Raw genomic sequence first — 20958 nt, forward strand, 5'->3', positions numbered from 1 at the left:
ATATATTACTGTAACTACTACTCTGTACTTTTTAGTCATAAAATGAGCGATTAATATTCCATTATTAATACCTTCCCAGTCCAAACAAGACTTAACAGCTTCCATATTCATCATGAGCCCTTCTCCCTGTCTATGTATCCCATCCTTCCTGCCTGAGTAAACAAATTCTATATCACCTAATTTTATGCTTCCTACCCCTGGCATATGAGTTTCTGAAACTCCTAATAAGTCCAGTTCGAATCGTCTGAATTTGTCAATCAGAATGTCGATACCATGCTCATTTTATAACGTCGTTAACATTCCAAGTTCCAATTTTCATGTTCTTTATATCATTGAAATTATTTTCGCCTCAGGAAAAGCAATGATCCCGGATCAAGTCTACACCGAAGTGCTTAAGCCGGCTTAGAACCGGACAGCAAGAAGTCCCTGGGACCTCCATGAATGGAGGCTTTGTGCAATCCCGGGCCCATGTTGGTCACAACATGGTTTTCAGCACTTGGCGATGCTCTTCTATCAACAAGAGTCGAAATCCTGCACAGACAATCTCAAGCCTATTACCTCCGACTCATTATATATTCATGCCTACAAATATTATGCTACTACGGGGAGGCAGCCCATAATAGATCAATCAGCTAGGAAGAAGTTTTTCAGCCCGAAGACGCCCGTCAAAACATATCAAGCCCAGAAGAAGTGTCCATTAGTCAGAATCCCGTGCGAATGCTGTGTCGTTTACTAGGCTATAATTTCCTCGAGGGGTGCCACTCCTAAAGTGGAAATTGTTGACGGTAAGGTCTCCAGTTTTGCAGGCACCCTAAAAGGATCAAGGCAGTCCTTTGCAGAGGCTGTTGTCCATAGATCTGGATCTTACGCCCTGCCGCAGTTGTCCTCGTATAGAGAATCCTCCCGCGATGGTGTTCTGCATCACCATGCAATTTAACCCTTTACTGGGAGAAGGTTTGTAACTCATGGGACTTGTGGAAAAAAACAGTGGGCCCTTTTGAGCGTACATTTGAGAGGCCTTCTTCCTCCTCCGCCTGTATTTATGACCCCAGGTGAGGGTGCCCCAGCTTTTAATATGGACCCCCAGGGACAAGGTCCCCCCTTGGTCAGTGCCTCCTATGGAGGTACCCTACATATCTGTAGGGCGTTCCCCTGTTGTATGATTTTGCTATTCTTAATTTATTTCTTTTTTGTGTTACGCATTATTGCTTTTTCTTTTTTTTTATGAGTAAAATAAACAATTAAAGTATTTGCTATGAAACGATACTAAAACCCGGTGAATGTATCTGGATTAAGAATTTAAATTTTTTATAAAGCTTCTGTAAAAAAAAGAGGTGCGGAGACGTGGTAAGGTTACCCTAATTACAAACGTTTGGCAAAGACAACACTGCAACATGCATTTTCACTTTGTCGATTCGCTCCTTCCCCCTCCTATGATTAGTGGGAGATTTGTTAAATGTGTTTTTGTTTTCCACCTTGGTGACGGAATTTTGAGCACCCCGGTGTCCTAAATCACTGCTGCTGTTCAAACGGTTTTAAAAGGGAAGCCTTTTTCCTAAGGAAGTCTGTTTTTATGATTTGTATGCTTGTAGTGACAGTGACCGATTCAGGTCGCTGTCAACCGTAATACCAGGGATTTTAACCTTCTCCTTGACAGTGAGTCCGAGTCTTCAACAATTGGCAATTGATGCTTTAAAAACAACAATGTCATTGCAACAGTTGTACATAGGCTTACTTTAAACTTAACATCATTGAGGTCACACGTCATCACGGAAAATATCTACGGGAGTGAGAGCTGAGCCGACTATGACTAAAGAATTCGTTACAAGGTATTAGACAAGTCGTCTTATGATGATTTATTAGACTTTTTGTAATACAACTAAAAAGTACCTAGAGAAGAATTAGTAACAGCTTCGTTCCCTAGGGTGTTGCACACAAATTTTTTAGAAAGGACGAGATTCGATCATTATGCAACATAACGCATTATTGTCTACCCGTTAAGAAGCTAGCCATCATCTGGATTAAGAACTGTTAAATGCCCATACATCTAGCCTCTTCCAAAGTGATTGTATTGTCAAGACTGCCAATAGCCTTGACTGTGTCACTAGGTATTATTTTGGCATAAGCATCATAAATTTTGAAAGGCATAGCTCTCTGTCACATATTTGGATCAGATAATGTGTTTTGAAATGGATTTCAGATAATGGGTTTTGTCTTATGGATCACAGGTAAGGCAATGGGAGAACACGGAATCAAATGGGGAAGAAAAACTTTCTTGGACTTATATTATGATGATGGTTTAAGCATCCTAGATGAAAGTGTGAGCAAAATGAAAGAACTTTTAGAGGTTTTGCGAGTTTTGGGTGCTGGAATAGGTTTGAAAATTAATGTGAAGAAGACTAAGTCGCTAAGGTTAGGAAGAAGTGAAGATTAAAGCGTGACATTGGGTAACGAAAAGATTGATCAAGTGGACAGCTTCACTTAGCTTGGTAGTATCATTAGTAAAGACGGTGGGCGCCTTGAGGATGCTAAAAGTAGAATAGCCAAGGCTCAGGGTGTTTTTTCACAGTTGAAAAAAGTTTGGAAGAATAGGAAGATAAGTCTGCGAAGCAAGATTAGGGTATAGGAAACTACAGTGATGCCAGTGGTCAAATATGGTTCTGAAACATGGGCGCTCCGAAAACTGAGGTAGATTTGCTAGGTGTTTTCCAGAGCAACTGCCTACGGATCGTTTTGGGTACCCAACTAACTCACTGTATTTCAAACAGTAGGCTGCACGAAAAGCGTTGTTAAATCCCGCTTTCTAGGGCTATAATGAGAGAAAGATTGAGATGGCTAGGGCACGCTCTGCGGATGAAGGATGACAGATTGCTGAAGATTGTCCTTTTTCGACAACCGTCTAGGACTAAAGGGAAAGCAGGTCGTCTGTGGCTGGGGTGCGGATGTCGTAAAGAAAGATTTTTAGGGAAATGGGAACTTCCTTGGAGGGTGTAAAGAGGGAAGCTTTGAATAGATTAGGATGGAGGGGAAGCGTGTGTTGCTGTGTTGGCCTCAGGCAGCTAGGTGCTAGGGTGAGTTGTTGGTAGTAATAGTAGTAGTAATGTGTTTTGCCATGGTCTGGATGAAAACTGAATTGGCAAGAATCAATATTAGGCTCAATATCCTCCAACAACAACTTGAAAATGAAACTTTCTAAAACTTCAGGTAATATAGGTGTTTTGAAATCGGTCGGAGGTCATCTACATGCTGAGGTTTCTTTCCTTTAGGTACAGGTGTAACGTAGGCGCTCTTAGACATTTTGGGGAAACCCAATCTAGAAAACACTGATTGAAACAAGCGGTCAAAATAGGGCTAAGGTCACTCACACATTAAACGATAAGCTTAGTAAGAATCTCTTTCGGGTAAGATGCTTTCCGAGGATCAAGATTACGGAATTTCTTTTCATCTGCACTGATCTCGGGAATAGGTATTTGAGATACTCCAGGCAGATTGGATATGACACTAAGGAAAGGACGGACTCTACATATGAAAGTGAAATGTTCATTATTAAGGTTTGTACTTAGAGGCTCTCCAGCTTAAACAGGTGCAACCACATATTTTACTGTCGGCCCGTAATTTCTTGCACTTTCTATGTAGCTCGCAAGGTTTTGAGTTAGCGAGATTAGTGACAGCAAAACTACTATGCTCTGTCCACCCTTTGCGAGTTACTATTCTGTTCTGTAGCCGTTTAGCCTTGTCAAGCATATCCTAAGCTTAAAGAGATCACGTATCACCATGAGTTGTTCGATCGCATTTGTGATCCGTGGCTTGATTTGTGGCTTAGTCACTTTTCCTCCCTTCATGAAACACTTTTTTGTTCGATTAGATCTGGAGTTGCTTACAGCAAGGCAAAGTAAGCCAGTAAGGTTGTGACGCTGGGTTTTGTTTTTCCACCTCTCATTGTACACATTTACCCGCCCAGGAGTAAGTGTCCGGTAGACGGCCATTTTTTCTCTTTAAATGGTGCTTTTTCAATTTGTTCATAAATTACGGCCAAGTGATCTGTGTGCCTATACAATGCGTGTCATTTAACAATTATTCTTGAAATGGCTAAGAGGTCTTTTTCTATAAATTAGTATTATGTGTGACTCTTTTATTTTCTACCGGAGAAGAAGGAATGTATAACATTGATAAATATTAGAATTAGGTAAATTTTTATATGTTCGTTTTTCAGGCTGAGAGCTTTGCCCGAAGAATTCAATCAACTCCGAGGAATAGCTATACACTGTGCGCTTGAAGATTTCGCTCCACGAAGTAATGGTTTCAGTTCTGAGGCCATTGAGACTTTCAGAGAATACTCGGACGTGTAAGTTTTTCTTCCAGCGTTAGTACTAAACTGGAAAAAGAGGTCGTGAAATTGTGAAATGTTAATGAAAGTAAACAAAAATAAAACCGAGTAAAAATTTGCATGGTTTTGCAAAATTGGACAAAAATTAAGACGGAAAATATTCAAATACTTAACCTTTTGGTCCAATGCAAGTGTTTGATTTATAAAAGAGAATGGACTCTCTTTTTTAATTGTGTATACGTATGTTTTATAATGGAAAAAAAAGAGGCGGGCTTGTTTGATGTCAGCTGTGTGATTGGTTCTAAACTTCAAGGGATCGTTCTCTGGGTCAAAACGATAAATAATTTTGTTCTTTTTGGGGGTTAGGCTAGGAGGAAATGAAACGGACCAAGAATTTATCATCCCTTATCAATTTAAAAATGACAGCCATAAGTCCTTGTGTCAAGAGGAACCTAATGTAAAAATAAGTTGCTCTAGGGTGCTGTTCCCGTTCTCCAAAAAAAAATCGAGCTAAAAAAAGGTCCAAATAACTTTTTTCCCTATCGAATTCAAACTTATAACTTTAAATCCTTCAGCTAATGAGACACCATCGCAGAAGGAAAAATAAAAAAAAATAGAGGTCTCTTCCAAAAAGTGCTTGAAAGCGGCCAAAAATTTCTATTTTCCCGACCACCTCGTATGGAAGGATGGTTGAAGAAACTTGGGAGGGGACTGATTCGATTGGAAAGTGAAAGTTCTAGGGTCCTTTACAAGAACCGAAAGTGCTTGAGGTATAACCAGGCTCCTTCCCATGGTTTTTCCTGCTACCAAGCCTCCCTTCTCTCTGTACCCGTATTATATTGGATCGAAGCTTTGTGAAATTAATTTTGTATCAGAAACGTCTAAAGGCCTAAAAAGTTTGCCTCGGTGAATGGAATGACCCCTGTAGTCCCAGGTGTAATGACAGCAAATTATTCAAATTAGGCTTTGTTCGCTGATAAGTTTAGTAGAAATGGTGGCTATGTTTGGTCTTTGTTGTATGATCAGCTAGTGGTCGTTGGGATAATTCGTAAGACAAGATTCCCCGAGGCTTCCAAGGGTGTACTCTACTCTGAAAACAACTGTGCTTGTCGTCCCTGTGTAAATCAAAAGACACTTGGTACATCCAACTTCTCAAATTACCTGCAATATATCGGGAATGACCACGCAGATTGAGAGGAAGCCTTTAGAGATTGTTGGGCTGGTGGGGTATGGGTGGACTTCAAGTTTTATTTGGGGAGGGGTAAATCAAAAGACATTAATTTTATCCAAGTAATCGAAATAGTAAATCTACAATATGTTGGGAATCTTTCAGGGGATGAAGTTGAAAGTTTTCTCTTTTATCCAACAAATCGTATTTCCACTATAAGCTCCAGTGAGACTTCTATGGAAAGTCAAGTAGTGAGATAAACCAAAAGAAACTTCGTGTATTGCCAGGCTATTTGAATAGTTTAACTACGGTATCTTGGGAAGGGTTTTTGGTATCAATTTGGATCTTTGAGATTGTTTAGGGCAATTAGACGAAAAATTATGAGTTGAGGGAGAGGTAGAGAGAGAGGGAGAGGGGGAGAGCTAAATGAAAAAATGCAATATGCATCCAGGTTATCAAAATACCGCATCAGCAATATTTCGGGAACGTTTTGGGGGTTGGGACTGAAAATTTTAGGTAGCATTGGAGAAGAAAGGGGGAGGGTTTAAATTTACTTATTCAGCCTAATTGTTTCTAGTAAGTAAGTAAGTAAGTTTATTTGTAACCCGCAATATAAAATAAATGGGATTAAAAAAGAAAAAACAAAATAATATTATACACAAGGAGATAATAAGAAAAACACAACATAAATAACCATAACAATATTTATAAATCTATATATAATGGGGGTCAAGCGAACCTGGTACCAACTCTTGGAGGAGGGGACAGAGGTAAATCTAAAGGTACTATGGCTATGCAAAGGTGTATTTGCAATGCCTTGATAACAGTTGAAGGTATTAAGTTTAAACTTTCGGTGCATGTTTTTGGGATGTTGAAAAATTTTAGGAGGGCAACCAGCTGTTGTTTTTAGCCCTTTTGTTCAAAATAGTTGGGAAGTCAAATAACTATGCTTCTACGGATGACAACCCCCCAAAGCCCAAGGAGTGAGTGATATACGCTACATAAATTGCCCTTTTTTATATAAGGGGGTGAGTTTATTCTCCAAAAAGGCTAAGGGTATAAAGGTAAGACCTTTAGAAAGTATTGAGGGGATTTCAAACAAAATCAAAACACTATATGCATGAGGGCTGTAAAAGGGTACAATAGCAATATTTAAAAGATAGCTAAGGGTACTAAGCTGGAACTTCAAAATCATGTTGAGTGGGAAGTTGAAAAAGGAACGGACAGCAGCCAGCCCCCCTCCCCCTCTTGTCCTTTTAGATACTCTCCTTTACACTGATATAAATATTAGAAAGCCATTTTATTTAAAATAGTCACAAGTTCCAATAGCTTTGCCCGCGGGGATGCCATGTCTCCACAGCCCCGTGGGCAAGAATTGTAAATTATCCAATTTGTCCATTTTTAACATGCAGGATTTATCACTGGCAGGGGAGGATGAAATTTTGGCGAATGATCATGGGCATGTTGAGCTAAATCAAAAGACACTATCTGCATCCAAGTTATCAAAAAGGAATATCTGCAATATCTTAGGAACTGGTAAAGGTATTAACTTGAAACTTTCAGGGCCACTACTACTACTACTGTGGCTGGAAATGCGACTGGTTACAATTTCAACAGTGACTACTTCCGACTGTGACAACTTTTGGCTGCCTGCAACTGGTATTACATTTACTTGTGACAAATTTCAGGAAATTTTTGGAGATGTTGAAGAAAATCAAAATACGCTATATGCATGCTGTCTGCAAAAGGATGCACTAGCCTTGGGGGGATTTTAAACTAAATAAAAAGACATGCTGTGTATCCAGGTTATCAACAGAGTATATCTGCAATATCATAGGAGTGGCTAGAATCACAGTGACTATTTAATCAAAAGATACTGTGTGCGTCTCGATTGTCAGAAGAGCGTATCTGAAATATCCCAGGAACGGCTTTTGACATTTAGTTGAAACTTTTAGGGAATGTTGGGGACGTGTTGAAACAAATCAAAAGACTCTAATTAAAACTATTAAATTATGATTAGATATTTTAATTCTTACCCCAGAGACAGGAAAAATCTGTAGAAATATTCATTATATTAACCAAGAGCAAAACTTTGGCAATAAAAAACGAACAGAAATTAGTGAAAAAAAATAATGCTTGTTGCGTCATTTGCCCTTTATTGAAAACGAAATATATTAGAATCTTTCCTTTTATATTTACACCATTAAAAAATAAAAACAGTAATTGCATTGAATTAAAATTATGAATTGCTGGTTTCCAAGAATTAATAAAATAATATATCAAATATTCAGTTTATTTTCATAAGTACTTTCCAGTTGTCTTGATTATTATAGTGATTTTATATTTATTCTTCGTCGATGCTTTAAAAAACAAAAGTATAGTGTTCAAAATGCATATAGTTTTCAATAAAAGGCAAATGACATAACCAGCTTTAGACTTTTGCAGTACGCAGCACGAGTGCACTATGCAGTAGGAGTGCAATCTACTTGAAACGACTTTGGTGCTAAAGTTAGAACTTTAAGAGAGTGTTGTGTGGGGGGGGGGGGGTCCGCTTCAAGTATTGACTTTGATATGGAGCAAAGGAGAAGTGTGTAAAGATCTCAGTTACTAATTTGTTTTAAATTTTTGGTACTATGAGCCCCTGTTGGACTAGAATCTATTCCTGGTGGAATAGCAATGTAGACCGAAAGAAGCCATCTATACCGATTTTGTCAAAATAGCACTTCCGCATTATCTCAGAATAGGCTGAGGGATCTAGTTAAATTCAAGAGATTTTGGGTGGCCAATGGTACGTTGAATTTTGACTCGGGGGGAGGGACAAAGGTGAATCGGAAGAAGTGTGTATCCAGATTATGAAAATGGCACATTGCCAAATCTTGCGAACAAAAGGTGGGGGTTCAGCTGAAACTTTCCGAGTAATTTGGGGGTGGGAGACAAGGGAACTTTATGTTTGGCTCTCAGAGAGAGAGGATGTGGAAATTACAAAAATATATGGTTCGATCTGCCTATGAGTTTTGACACTACTAGTCCCAGCGGAACTTTGTCGTTTTCCCTTTGATAAGAGCGTTTTGTGCTTTGTCAGAGCGTCATTTGCTCTTTAGCTGAAAACAAAATACATTTTAAGTATTTTTTGTTTTGTAATTATGACTATGAAAATTCAAAAATAGTGATTTTCTTTTTTCATTTTCTTGTCCATTTATTGATAAGCCAAAGCAACACTGTTCGGAATATATAGTATTTTCAATCTGACGCAAATGACACTCAAGCCGTTGGAAGGGCTTGAAAGAGGGGAGGGGCTTTCTTATTTGTAAGCCCTGATTAGCCTTGTGCTATTTTTCTCTTATTTTGTTGATGTTACGACAAAAAAAAGAAGCAAACTGGTCAAAATAGAAAGCATTTAAAAGCTAAAATGAGGCTTTGAGCGTCAGAAAGTTCAGGGGATGATAGTCTTGCTCCTTTTAGTGGTAATATTTGTTCGTTATAAGGTTTATCCGATTATTTCTTTTAATTGTGTTCGTTTTAGATTCATTTATTAATTTATGGGAGTAGATTGTCTTTATACTCGGTGTGATCAGGCATAAAAGGGTTAAGTCGTTTTAGTATCTTGGAATTACTTATGAGTTGTTGTCTTTTCGCAAGCCCTCCGATGACTTGCGTCTGAAACTTGCTATTCATGTAGATTGTTTTTATATACAAAAATAAGTTTTCTTTCTCTATTGCCTGCGTAATTCCTTTATTGAATTTTATTTTAAATAGTGTTCTATAATTTATCTTAACACATCTATGTTCCATTTACAGCCCCTCCAGATAATCCAGAATAAGGTAATAACAATTCGCTCCTCTAAGGCCCAACCACGATGAGATTTACTAATACCGAGATTTAGCTCGAGCTAATTTGAGCCAATCAGATTTTTTCATAGAATGTTTTAGAAAACTCTTAGAATTATATTATATTTAATTAGATTAAACTAGATTATTTGAAACACAAATTGCAAATGAAATATTTATAATAATTATTTTTTCGCCAATTTATAATATTTACAGACCTATTAATAGACAGTGAGTGTTTTCACGACCTCATTGTGCTTTTTCTTAAATGCCTCCAGCAACGATTTCTGAAATCTATTTTCGAAGCAAGGGTGTATCTGGGGGTAAACCCCGGACACAGCCTGTGTTTGCTTATCAGCAACCAATACGCAAGAGCGACGAAAGTTACGGCATTAAACAGTTTTCACCTCCTCAATTTTTACTTCTAAGCATTTTGTTTTCTTCTTGCATATTTATCGCAATAGATTTATTGCAAAAAAAAAATAACAGCAAAAAAAAAAAAATAAAAAAAATAACATACAAAATTCAATGTTGAAATAGATTAAAGGCAGAAGAAAAGAGAAAACTAATTACAATGAAAATTAAAGTCCATCTTTAAGAGAAAGTTTGTGTCAGCAATCCAGTGTTTCTCAATAAAAGTCCTAAGAAAAATAAAATTAAAAGAAAAGAATTTTTAGTGATACCTAGTTTTTGCACTCGATATTAAATGGCTCAATACAGACAAAGTGTACTTAAAGTATGCTAAATAAGAGTAACGATTTTGAGTAAATTCTCACGTATGTAAGTTCTTTTTTACACAACTGTAGTTTTTTCTAAAAAAAAAAAAAAAATCCAAATAAATATCTTTGTTTAACAACCGTTATGTGTTTATCAACAAGTTATTTTTCCAGGAATTAAAACATTTCTGATTTTTCAGACGGATAGTGCGCGGGGATCATAATCAAGTTATACTGCGTTCTAACCCATCAAGGAATCTGTTTTTAATGTTGTTTCCCTCTTTGAAATGACTAGTAAACCATGTAGTGATTTCAACAAGCTGTGTGATATTCAACATGCTTTATTTTAGATGCTTATTGATTTTGCCCAATTTGACAACAAAAAGTAATCACAAATCTGTATTCGCACCTTTTTTTATCTTGTTTTTTTAGAGGTGTTTATACAATGCAAGTTTTTCGAACAAAAGACGATATACACTATATAGATTTCGGAAGACCATCTCTTACCGATTTTGTAGAAGATGGTATTATATCAGTTCGAGACGCCATGGTTTGGCTGAAGCATGGAATGTTTATGTACGAAAAGCCGGATACAACCATTAATTTTTCGAACATGAAGTATCCTACTCGAGGTGAATTCCCAGTTGATACGAAATATCTTGGTCGAGTTACTTATGCTGAAAGTCCTGACGAGCTGTATTTGCATCTTGTAAGTATTTGATTACGCACACATATATAAAGGCCAAGTTCTAAAACGAAATTGTTTTGAAATATTTTAAGCGTTGGAAATATCATTGTGAACGAGTATTATAGTGACAGTACGGGATGATAATGTTAAATTCGAATTTTTCTGAAGAAGCTATGAAAGAATAGGCCGGAATTGTGAAACTAAATCTTATGGATTCTGAACATGAAGAAAAAAGTATCAATGATTAAAGAAATAAAATAGGTCTGGACATTTAATATAAAAAGTTATAATATAAAGAATTGATAAAATTTAATGAAATAAAAATATGGATTTAAAAAAAAGTTAAAAAAGTACAACGAAAATAATACTAAAACGTTTTAAAAGATAAGTGACGACCAGAGAAAATAACTTAAGTATTTTTAATAAATGAAAGTCTTAGTTGGCTTAGATTAAACAAATTTAGATACCCAAATCATAGTTTAATGAGAATAAGAACTTGGTAGCGTATAACGAGTGGATTGTGCTATGCGTTGGAATCTTGAGGCTGATAATTGGCTTGAAATCATTAAAACATAATTTCATTATCTGCAAACAGTTTGTAAACGCCTGAGTCCCTATACGAAAATATGGCCACTGCCCCATCTGTTTGTTCATAATCGGTGGTTGAAATATTTAAAAGAAACCAAATTGATTTTTATGTATTGTTAGCAGCAACAAAGCTGAATATGGACGTTTTTCATTTTATTCATGAAGTTTTAAGATCCTCTTAATGTAAAAGCAATGAATATATGACCAGTACAAGGAGATATTTGTCTTTTCAATGTTTTATGCATATGAATATCCGGGTGCAATGTACGTTTGGTGGAAGTGATGTTTTCATTCTGCTATTGTTATTATTTTACTCACTTGTTATTGTTACTCTTTATTTTTACTCGTTATACTATAACATATTTTAGCTTTTATTTTTATCGTATGTATCTTTCATTATTAATATTCTTATCTAATTAAACTTACCTCTTATTATCATTCTTATTATTTTACTTTAATTCTCATTACTCGTAAGAATGCCTTATACGCTTTATGAGAGTGGGTTTTATAGCTTTAAAGAAAGACGCAGATAAACAGTCTCAATTAGTTTCTCTAAGGCCTCTCTCAGTTACTCTCAGCTGCTTAATCGTTTTCAAGGAACTGGGACAGAAATTCAAACATTAGTACAAACAGTGGGGCATTGAGGAGAAGGTAGCCCCGTTCACCTACGGAGTAATTTCTATTCTTCTTAAGATTTAATATCGCTCTTTACTTTCATTTGTAAAAACTTGTTTTTTTATATTTATTTTCTGTTCGTTTTTAATAGCATGCCAAGGGCTACCCCAAATGTGAGCAAGGTTACTGTTCCCTCAAATCTGACTCAATATATCAAAATTTAGCTATTGGACAGCAGTACTTCGAGATAAAGAGCTCATTTACTGATATTAATTAAAAAAAAAACTTTTTCCACAAAATAAATTTTTCAAAGAAAAGAAAAGAACTCCATTAAACCAAAAATGAGCAAAAATAATATCAAATAATCTACCAAGCGTGAAACTACCACAAATCAAAATCGATAAATAAATGAAACCCAAAACGAACAGAAATTACAATAAATAACCGAGTCAAACTTAAAACAAGCAGAAATTAACATAAGTTGGGCGCAAAACCCCTATGCCTTCTCAAGGCCAGAACAAAATTTGCACTGAACTGAAAAAAATATAATTTTTTTTACTTTTATAACTTTAAATCAAATAATATTAACATTTTGATTTCTAAACATCAGTATATGTATATTAAACTGACAATGCACATTCAATTGTATTTTTTCAGTAATCCTCTCAGATAACCCCCTAAAAGACGTAATTTCCAGAATTTTCAACTACGTTGAACAAAATGGATATCTCAAAATTTTGATTGGATGTGTTTGGGAAAATGGTGGGCGTGAGAGTGGCGTTAGTCGCTATCCAATCCCATTTGACTATTAAAAAAGGCACTAGCCCTTTCAATTTCCAATTGAATGAGCCCTTTTGAAGTTTCTACGACAACGCTTTCAATAAAAACTTACAACCCTTGCCCTGAGGGCTGTGGGGGAGGGGTTGTCATCCTTAAAGACCTAATTTCCAAAACTTTCAACTACGTTGAATAAAATGGCTATCGAAAAATTTTGATTGGATGTGTTCGGGTAAAAGGTGGGCGTGAGAGGGGGGTAAGTTGCCCTCAAATCATTTTCGATTATTAAGTAGGGCACTAGCCCTTCGAATTTCAAATCGAATGAGCCCTTTTTCAAGTTTTTACGACAAAGATTTCAATAAAAACTTTATATTCCCCCATGGCATAGCTTCTAACCCTTGCCCTGAAGGCTGTGGGGGGAGTATCCTGCTCAAAGGTATAATTTCCTGATACTTTGAACGTCGTGAGACAAGTTGGATATCTCAAATATTTTATTGTATGTGCTTGGGGAAAGGGTTGGCGTGGAAGAGGTGTTCGTTTCCTTCCAATCACTTTCGACTATTAAAAAGGGCACTAGCCATTTCAATTTCCGATCTAATGAGCCCTTTTTGAAGTTTCTACCGCGTTCTATAAAAACCTTATATGCCCCCAGGGCATAACTTACAACCCTTGCCCCGAGGGTCGTGGGGGAGTGTCCTCCTCAAAAACATGTTTTCTATCTGGCAATCAACTACGCTGAACAAAATGGCTATCTCAACATTTTGATTGGATATGTTTGGGGGAATGATGGGCTTGGGGGGACTAGTTGGCCTTCATTCATTTTCAATTTTTAAAAAGTGCACCACTAGCCCTTTGAATTTCCACTCGAATGAGCCTTTTACGACAACGTCTTGTATAAAAACCTTATATGCCCCCAGGGCATAACATACAACCCTTGCCCTGAAGGGTGTGGGGGAGTGTCCTCCTCAAAAACATTATTTCTATCTGGAAATCAACTACGCTGGAGAAAATAGCTATCTCAAAATTTTGATTGGATGTGTTTCGGGAAATAGTGGGCATGGAAAGGGTGTTAGTTGCCTTCCAATCACTTTCGGCTATTAAAATGAGCACAAGCCACTCCAATTTCCAATTGAATGAGCCCTTTTCGAAGTTTCTACGACAATTATTCGATACGAAGTGCCCTGCTGTAAAGGAAAAAAATAATAAATAATACATTGTGCCAACATCGTTCGTATATGCCCTCAGAGTATAACTTAAAACCCTTGTCCCGAGGGTTGTGGGGGAGTGTCCTCCTCAAAAATATATTTTTTATCTGGAAATAAACTACGCTGAACAAAATAGCTATCTCAAAATTTTGATTTGATGTGTTTGGGGAAATGATAGGCGTGGGGGGGGGGGGCTAGTTGCCCTCCAATCACTTTTCGACTATTAAAAAGGGTACTAGCCACTCCAAGTTCCAATCGAATGAGCCCTTTTCGAAGTTTCTACAACAACTCCTTCGATGCGAAGTGCCCGGGTACGGAAAAAAAAATAATACATTGTGCCAACATCGTTCTTTACTTATGCAGCGCTATCGCGCTGCCTATGATTTGCTCTCCAATTTAGTAATTTTTTATTTAGGAATATTTGCGAACTAAAGTATACTTAAGGAATAAACTCGTCTCCGTAGTAAAAGCATTCTGTCCCCTCAGCACTCAGCTGCCTCATCGCACCCCTTTCTTGGAATTTTCAACTTCTGTTTCTAAAATTATGCAAATTTTTCAATAGCAATAATGAGCAACTTTGAAATGAACATGAAGAAGCTTACTACTTCCTGCTTCAAGGCGTCTTTTTTGCATTAAATTTCAATATTCATAGTGCAAGGCTTCGAGGATGATAATCATATCTGAAAACATACACCCCTCCAAACATTTTTAAGGAAGGGGTCTGAAATATGAAAGAATAATTCTAGGGTTATCATTTCCATAAATCTTTTTATAGTAATTTTTCCCATCGACGCCACGGAGCCCCACCCCCCTCCCCCGGCAAACCAAAAGATATTAAACAATGTATATAAATGCAAAATAAAAAAGGTCCCTTATTTATATTTTGGTGAAAACAGAGCTCCTGGTAGGACTGCCCCCCTCCCCCTCCTCACCGAAAAATTTTCTAGCTGCACCAGGTAATCAACATTAATGTTTACCCCTCCCGCCACCCCTCTTTGTTTACTACAAGGTTCAAGAAAAGTTATGAAATTCAGACATAAGAACGCACTTTTCGAGGCATCAAGCACATTTCCCCTCCATAATGTCTGATGCATAATTATGCAACACTATATATGTATAATTTTGTTAAGTCTCAAATGAATCAACTTAGTTAATTGTAGCTTTAAGATAACTTTTTGTATTAACCGCTAATTTTGTATGGACTGCATGCATCTTTAGGAAAAAACCAGCCACCGTGTGGCTTTAGTGCCTCTGAAACTAGGAAGTTCAATAGTCAATTTTTCAATAATTTTAAATTGATTGGGTATCTCAGAATTTTCAATCGATGGCTTTTTGAAACCCTTTGGGCCAAAATTTTCGTTGTGTACCACAAAAAGGCAGAAAACACCACTTTGGTGTGGTGCAGTCTTTTTTGCTACCTAAAAAGGGTGTTTCTAATAACGCCTCTCCCAATATTCTTGGACCACAGGTTTGATATGACTACCCCTGGAAAAAAAAAATTTCCTATCCTCCTTCTCGGAAAAAAAAATACAATATTTCACATTTGAAACCACTTCAGTATGGTTCTCTGGTATGTTGAATTTGACGTTGTATTTTTCATCAGGATCATTCGCTTTTTTGGTAGTGTTGTCCCATTTTTCGAAATCCAGGAAAATTTTATTAGGCTTTTAGTCTTTGGTGGTTAACCTTAAGCTTAATGAATTTTATATATTTGTAAAAAGCTTTTTTTATGGTATGTATTGTAACCAAAACTGCTTTTATTTACAGTTTCGGCTGCTATTAGCAAAAGTCGTTCCTTACTTGCAATTCTTTACAAAGGATTGTTTGACTCCGAGCAATTCAAATTATCAATTTTAGAATAAATTCTTCAGTCCAGCCTATTGAAAGGTCGTATCCATTCCACAAACTTACACAAAATAAAATCCCCAAATTCTTCTCATCAGGGTATACATGAGATGGGGCTATCAAACTTGAACAAAAGCTGCTGGGAAATAAACTAATATAAATTGACGCCTTCGGGGAATCGGGCCCCAATCCGCCCATGGGAGAGAAAGGAAAGGGGTGGGACCTCTAAATTCTTGTCATCGAGACATCCAGCTGAATAGGCTATCAAATATCAACACAATGTTATCAGAAGTAAGCATAACTTTTCTTGTTATATTTTTTCCTAGTCCGGGATCAGTTTGAACTGCTGCAGAGGAGAAAGAGAGTTATTAAATTTATTTCTTAAGCGCTTTTCGCTAAGAGACCGTCCGATCAAACATGGTGGGATGGAAGAGCTGGGATTTTTGCTGTGCCTATTTGTTGTACTGAAACTTTGAATTTTTTTACTATTGAACTTGGTAGACAAAGACAAATTGGAAGACAAAGGTATAAAAATTTCTTAACATTATCATTTTCTCTTCCAAGATTGGAAGACAAACTTATAAAAATTTCTTATCATTAGCCTAATTTTTAGATGAGCTATAGGGATTTGTTTGATAAAACGTGACAAGTTAGTCAAATTTAGCTCTAATATCTTATAAAACTTAACGCTACGCGCAGCTATTTAAGCTGTACCTAGAAGTGCATATTTAAATCAAAGAGGACGTCTTAAGAATCACATCGCTCTCTCCTTTCAAGAGATAAAAAACTGTATGGTTGTCAAAAGATATGTATTCATAGAGGGTTAAACAGTATCTTACGCTTTTGTTTTGTATTTCTTTTTGTTGCTTTTTTCTTATCGTGAAATCCTCACACAAGTGGAGCTTTTTTATAAAATTTAGATTGCGTTTCAAATTCGCTACAAAATCAGGAATTTTTTCACATGCAAATAAACATGCAATACGAAAGTTAATAAAACACCAACACTAAAGAAGAACCGGGTATATTTTGATGTTGTATTTATTGTACAGCGGTACAGATTTTGAAATGTGATCACTAAAAAGCAAACCTTTTCAGCATGTTAAATTAAAAAAAAACAAGTTTTTTCAACTGAAAGTAAGGAGCAACATTAAAACTTAAAACGAGCAGAAATTATTACGTATATAAAGGGGGCTGCCCCCTCCTCAACACCTCGCTCTTTACGCTAAAGTTTTTTGTACTTTTAAAAAAGTATCCTATTGTTCTAATTAAACGGACCTTGTATTTCAAGAGTCATTATTGAATAATTGGGACAAAATTCAAACTTCAGCGTAAAGAGCAAGGTGTTTAGGAGGGGCAACCCCCTTTATATACATAATAATTTCTGTTCGATTTAAGTTTTAATGTTGCTCCTTACTTTCAGTTGAAAAAACTTGTTTTTTTTATTTAATTTCTGATCGTTTTTTAAATAACGCCAGGAAGTCTAGCCCCACGTCCATAGAAAAAACCCCTCCCCACGAAAATATCCTCTTGACAATTCAATCTCGGTGAAAATTTGCCTTGAACAATTACTCTGAACCACTCCACGTGTAAAATTGAGATGGAAAATACTATGCGCAAAGAATGGGCAAATTTTATAACTTAAAGACCTTTCCCCTGGGCTGTGGGAGGGGGGTCATGTTATACCCAAAGGCATAGTTATTGGGCCTTTCAACTATGTTGAACAAAATGGCTATCAAAATTTTAATCGGATGATTTTGGGAAAAAGTGGGTGGGAAGGGGGCCTAGGTGCCCTCCAATTTTTCAATCACTTAAAATGGGCAGTAGAACTTTTAATTTCCATTTGAATGAGCCCTCTTGCGAAATTCTAGGACCACTGGGTCGATACGATCACCACTGGGAAAAAAAATAAACACGCATCCGTGATCTTTCTTCTGGCAAAAAATACAAAATACCACATTTTTCCAGATAGGAGCTAGAAACATATACAGCACGGTTCTCTGGAACGCTGAATCTTATGATGTACTATTCATTGAGATCACTTAAATCATAAGGACTGTTTCCCCTTTTTTTTGAAAATCAGGAAAATTTTTTCATTTTCGCAAGCTTTGATAGGTAAGACTAAACTAAATGAAATTTATACACCTAAAATCAGCATGAAAAGCCCATTCTTTTGATACATCTATTGATATCAAAATTTCGTTTTTTAGAGTTTCGGTTACTGATGAGCCGGGTCGCTTCTTACTTACAGTTCGTTGCCACGAACTGTTTGAAAACTACATTCCGCTGCTCAAAATTAATTGGTGTATCTGATGACTTTTTAGAAATTACTTGCCTTGCCTCCAAGAGTCGTCTAGAGGATCTTAACCGACTGGTTGTATTGTTATAACCCAGTCGGTTAAGATCATTTACTATACAAAGGTACAATTGATCATTACAAAATGAGCATTCTATCTAACCCAACTTCTATGCTGTCCCATTCAAGATAGTCTTCTATATAAGAGCCTAAGGCCGAACAAGGTAATGAGGGATAATAATCCTGTATTAGGCAGGCCTTCTCTAATCATTAAAATAAAATCCTGAATTTGTCGTCGTTTTTCTCTATATTCGATATAAAGACCAGTCAGACTGTGTATGCTTTGTAATTGTAATTGCTAAGCTTGTCTTTTATTTTTTTTTTTTTATTATTTTCAGTGGAATTCCGATGATAAATCGAACATCGTCGATTTTGAAGAAATGAATCAGCAAATGCAGCTGTTGTACAATTCCGATACTGCGAAGGATCTTAATTTCTTTACCATTGAAAAAGGTGATGATATTTTAAGGGTAATTTCTGAGGAGTTGCACCAATTTGAACTTAGCTCTTGAATGTATCAAAGAATATTGAGTCACTGTATTACTTAAAAGAAAAGTATGTATACTAAAAGAATAAAGAATACTCACTCTGATAGAGCACCGTCCATATCCGGGTTCACAAGTGCACACTTAATCTTTTTAGGAGAAAAGAAAAAGGTAATCTCAGGATTATTGCATCAGTCATGAACATACATAGAATAAATTGTATTCTTTTTCATAGGTATATCAATACATAGGCCAACAGAAAGAAGTTGACGTTTAGATCTGAACAAAAAAAAAGAAAAATCAAAACAAACATGGAGTGTTTTGTTTGATGGCAAAAAAAAGAAATTCACAATTTTCCTGGTTTTTATTATTTAATACACATTCAAGTAGTGACTGTAAAGGTTAGCATAATCAAGTTGTACCAATGTTGTCAAATCCTACGAAAGTGCACGAGACGACCGCGATATTGTTTATATTAGGGCCGTTCTTTTACTCATCTTTGTGCTAAGATCTTATATTTTTTTGACAGAGAACACTCAGAAGTGAAATCTTAACACTAAGATCTTACATCTTACAGCGTTCTTTTGCAAACGCCTTTCATCATTCTGCTCTGATCAGCGGTCTAAGAACAATGATGAGTATATCATCAAAGTTATCTCATCATCGTTCTATATGGCAGAAAGATGACGTCCTTCACACTTTTGGCTAACATCAGTGAGCTGTAAGATCTCAGAACACACATTAGTTAAAAGGACGGAAATCTTTGCAGAAAGATTTGAGATCTTAGATGTAAGATCTTAGTGCAAAAGAACGGGCCTATTGTATTCTGTTATGTTCCTCTGTTAATAGCAAATCGATACTAGTAAAATTTATTTTCTGACTTAAGGACTGTTTTCCATCATTCTACTAAGACAAAAAAAATAATAAATAAAATGGGATGATATAGGCAGTATGGTATAATCAAAATAATAGCAGAAACAGCGTATGATTCAAATGCATGTCCAATGGTGCTTCCTATTCCACCAATATTGCCAACTAATTGCTTTGTAAAGTCCTCTGTGGTTTACATTTGCATGAATTATGTGATAGTTCTAAGAGAAAATCAAGCATTAGTCCATAGATATCTGAATTCAGAAAGGTATATATATATATATATATATATATATATATATATATATATATATATATATATATATATATATATATATATTCAAGTAACTTTATAACCTAAAAGCCCACAAGCACGCCAGGGGCTAATGGGATTATTGAAATAGTAAGAAAGAGCTTTATAACGTTTGCTTGTCGGACATGATTACCTTTTTATTTTGGTTGGCCTATTCTGCGTTCACTGTAATTTTAATAACTTCTCTTTCCGTGATACATCTTTGCAATTTTTGTTTTGACCTTATTTTTAAAACAGCTTTAAAAAGCAATTTTGAAGGGTGGTTTAAAAGTGGGGAAGAGATTATAGGGGGCATGTTGTGCTAAGAGTAGATTTTGTGCTCCTTGCGGCAAAAAAAAAATTGATGACACACTTGGAAAAAAGTTTGTCCAAGTGTAAAACTCCATATTGTTGAAGAGAAGGAGTCTTTGGATTGGAGAATTATGACAAGGAAAGGGTGATTAGTGGTGGCCGGCGTTTACGCTAAAGTTTTTTATTATTTTAAAACATAGAGTTGTGAGAACGAGTCCGACTTCATCGTAAAGAGCGAGGCGTTGAGGAGTGGACAGCCCCTTTCATATACGGAATAATTTCTGTTCGTTTTAAGTTTTAATGTGGCGCCTTACTTTCAGTTGAAACAAATTGTTTTCTTATTTAATTTCTAAACGTTTTTGAATTAATGCAGGTTTTAGTTTTGACTCACCGTCCATGAATAATTAAAAGGAAATTTATATATTAATTTTACTCTTTTTCTGGCTAAATGACTTTCTGGAAATTTTGATCGGATGATTTTGAGAAAAGAGGGGCGGAGGGCCTAGTTGCCCTCCAATTTTTGGCTACTTAAAAAGGGCACTAGATCTTTTAATTTTATTTACGAAGGTTTTTATTAGTAATAAATACGTAACTTACGAATTAAGTTACGTAATGAACTTTAATGTTCGTATATTTTTATTACGTATATTAGAGGGTTCGCCCAATAGTCAATACCTCGCTCTTTACGCTAAAGTTCGGATTTTGTTCCAATTCTTTAAGAAGGGCCCCTTAATCACAAAGGCCGTTTAATTAGAGTAAACAGCTGTTATGAAAGTACTAAAAAATATTTAGCGTAAAGAGCGAGGTATTGACTAGGGGGGCGAACCCCCTCATATACATAATAATTTCTGTTTGTTTTAAGTTTTGATGTCCTTACTTTCAGTTGAAA

The 20958-nt window shown here is 36.2% G+C and overlaps 1 protein-coding gene across 2 annotated transcripts in view; it reads left to right on the forward strand.

The window, feature by feature from the left end:
- qin (tudor domain-containing protein qin) overlaps window positions 1–20958 on the forward strand; it is a 207348-nt gene that overhangs the window by 117802 nt on the left and 68588 nt on the right. For both annotated transcript variants that reach the window (XM_089093401.1, XM_089093402.1), the window contains exons 13-15: window positions 4214–4345; window positions 10472–10748; window positions 18449–18563. In XM_089093401.1, coding sequence (XP_088949527.1) covers window positions 4214–4345; window positions 10472–10748; window positions 18449–18563 — 524 coding nt within the window. The remainder of the gene's footprint in view (window positions 1–4213; window positions 4346–10471; window positions 10749–18448; window positions 18564–20958) is intronic.

The sequence above is a fragment of the Artemia sp. Qi Xiang Cuo genome, chromosome 8, assembly GCF_049724085.1.
Source record: "Artemia sp. Qi Xiang Cuo chromosome 8, ASM4972408v1, whole genome shotgun sequence".
In the NCBI taxonomy this organism is placed as follows: domain Eukaryota; kingdom Metazoa; phylum Arthropoda; class Branchiopoda; order Anostraca; family Artemiidae; genus Artemia; species Artemia sp. Qi Xiang Cuo.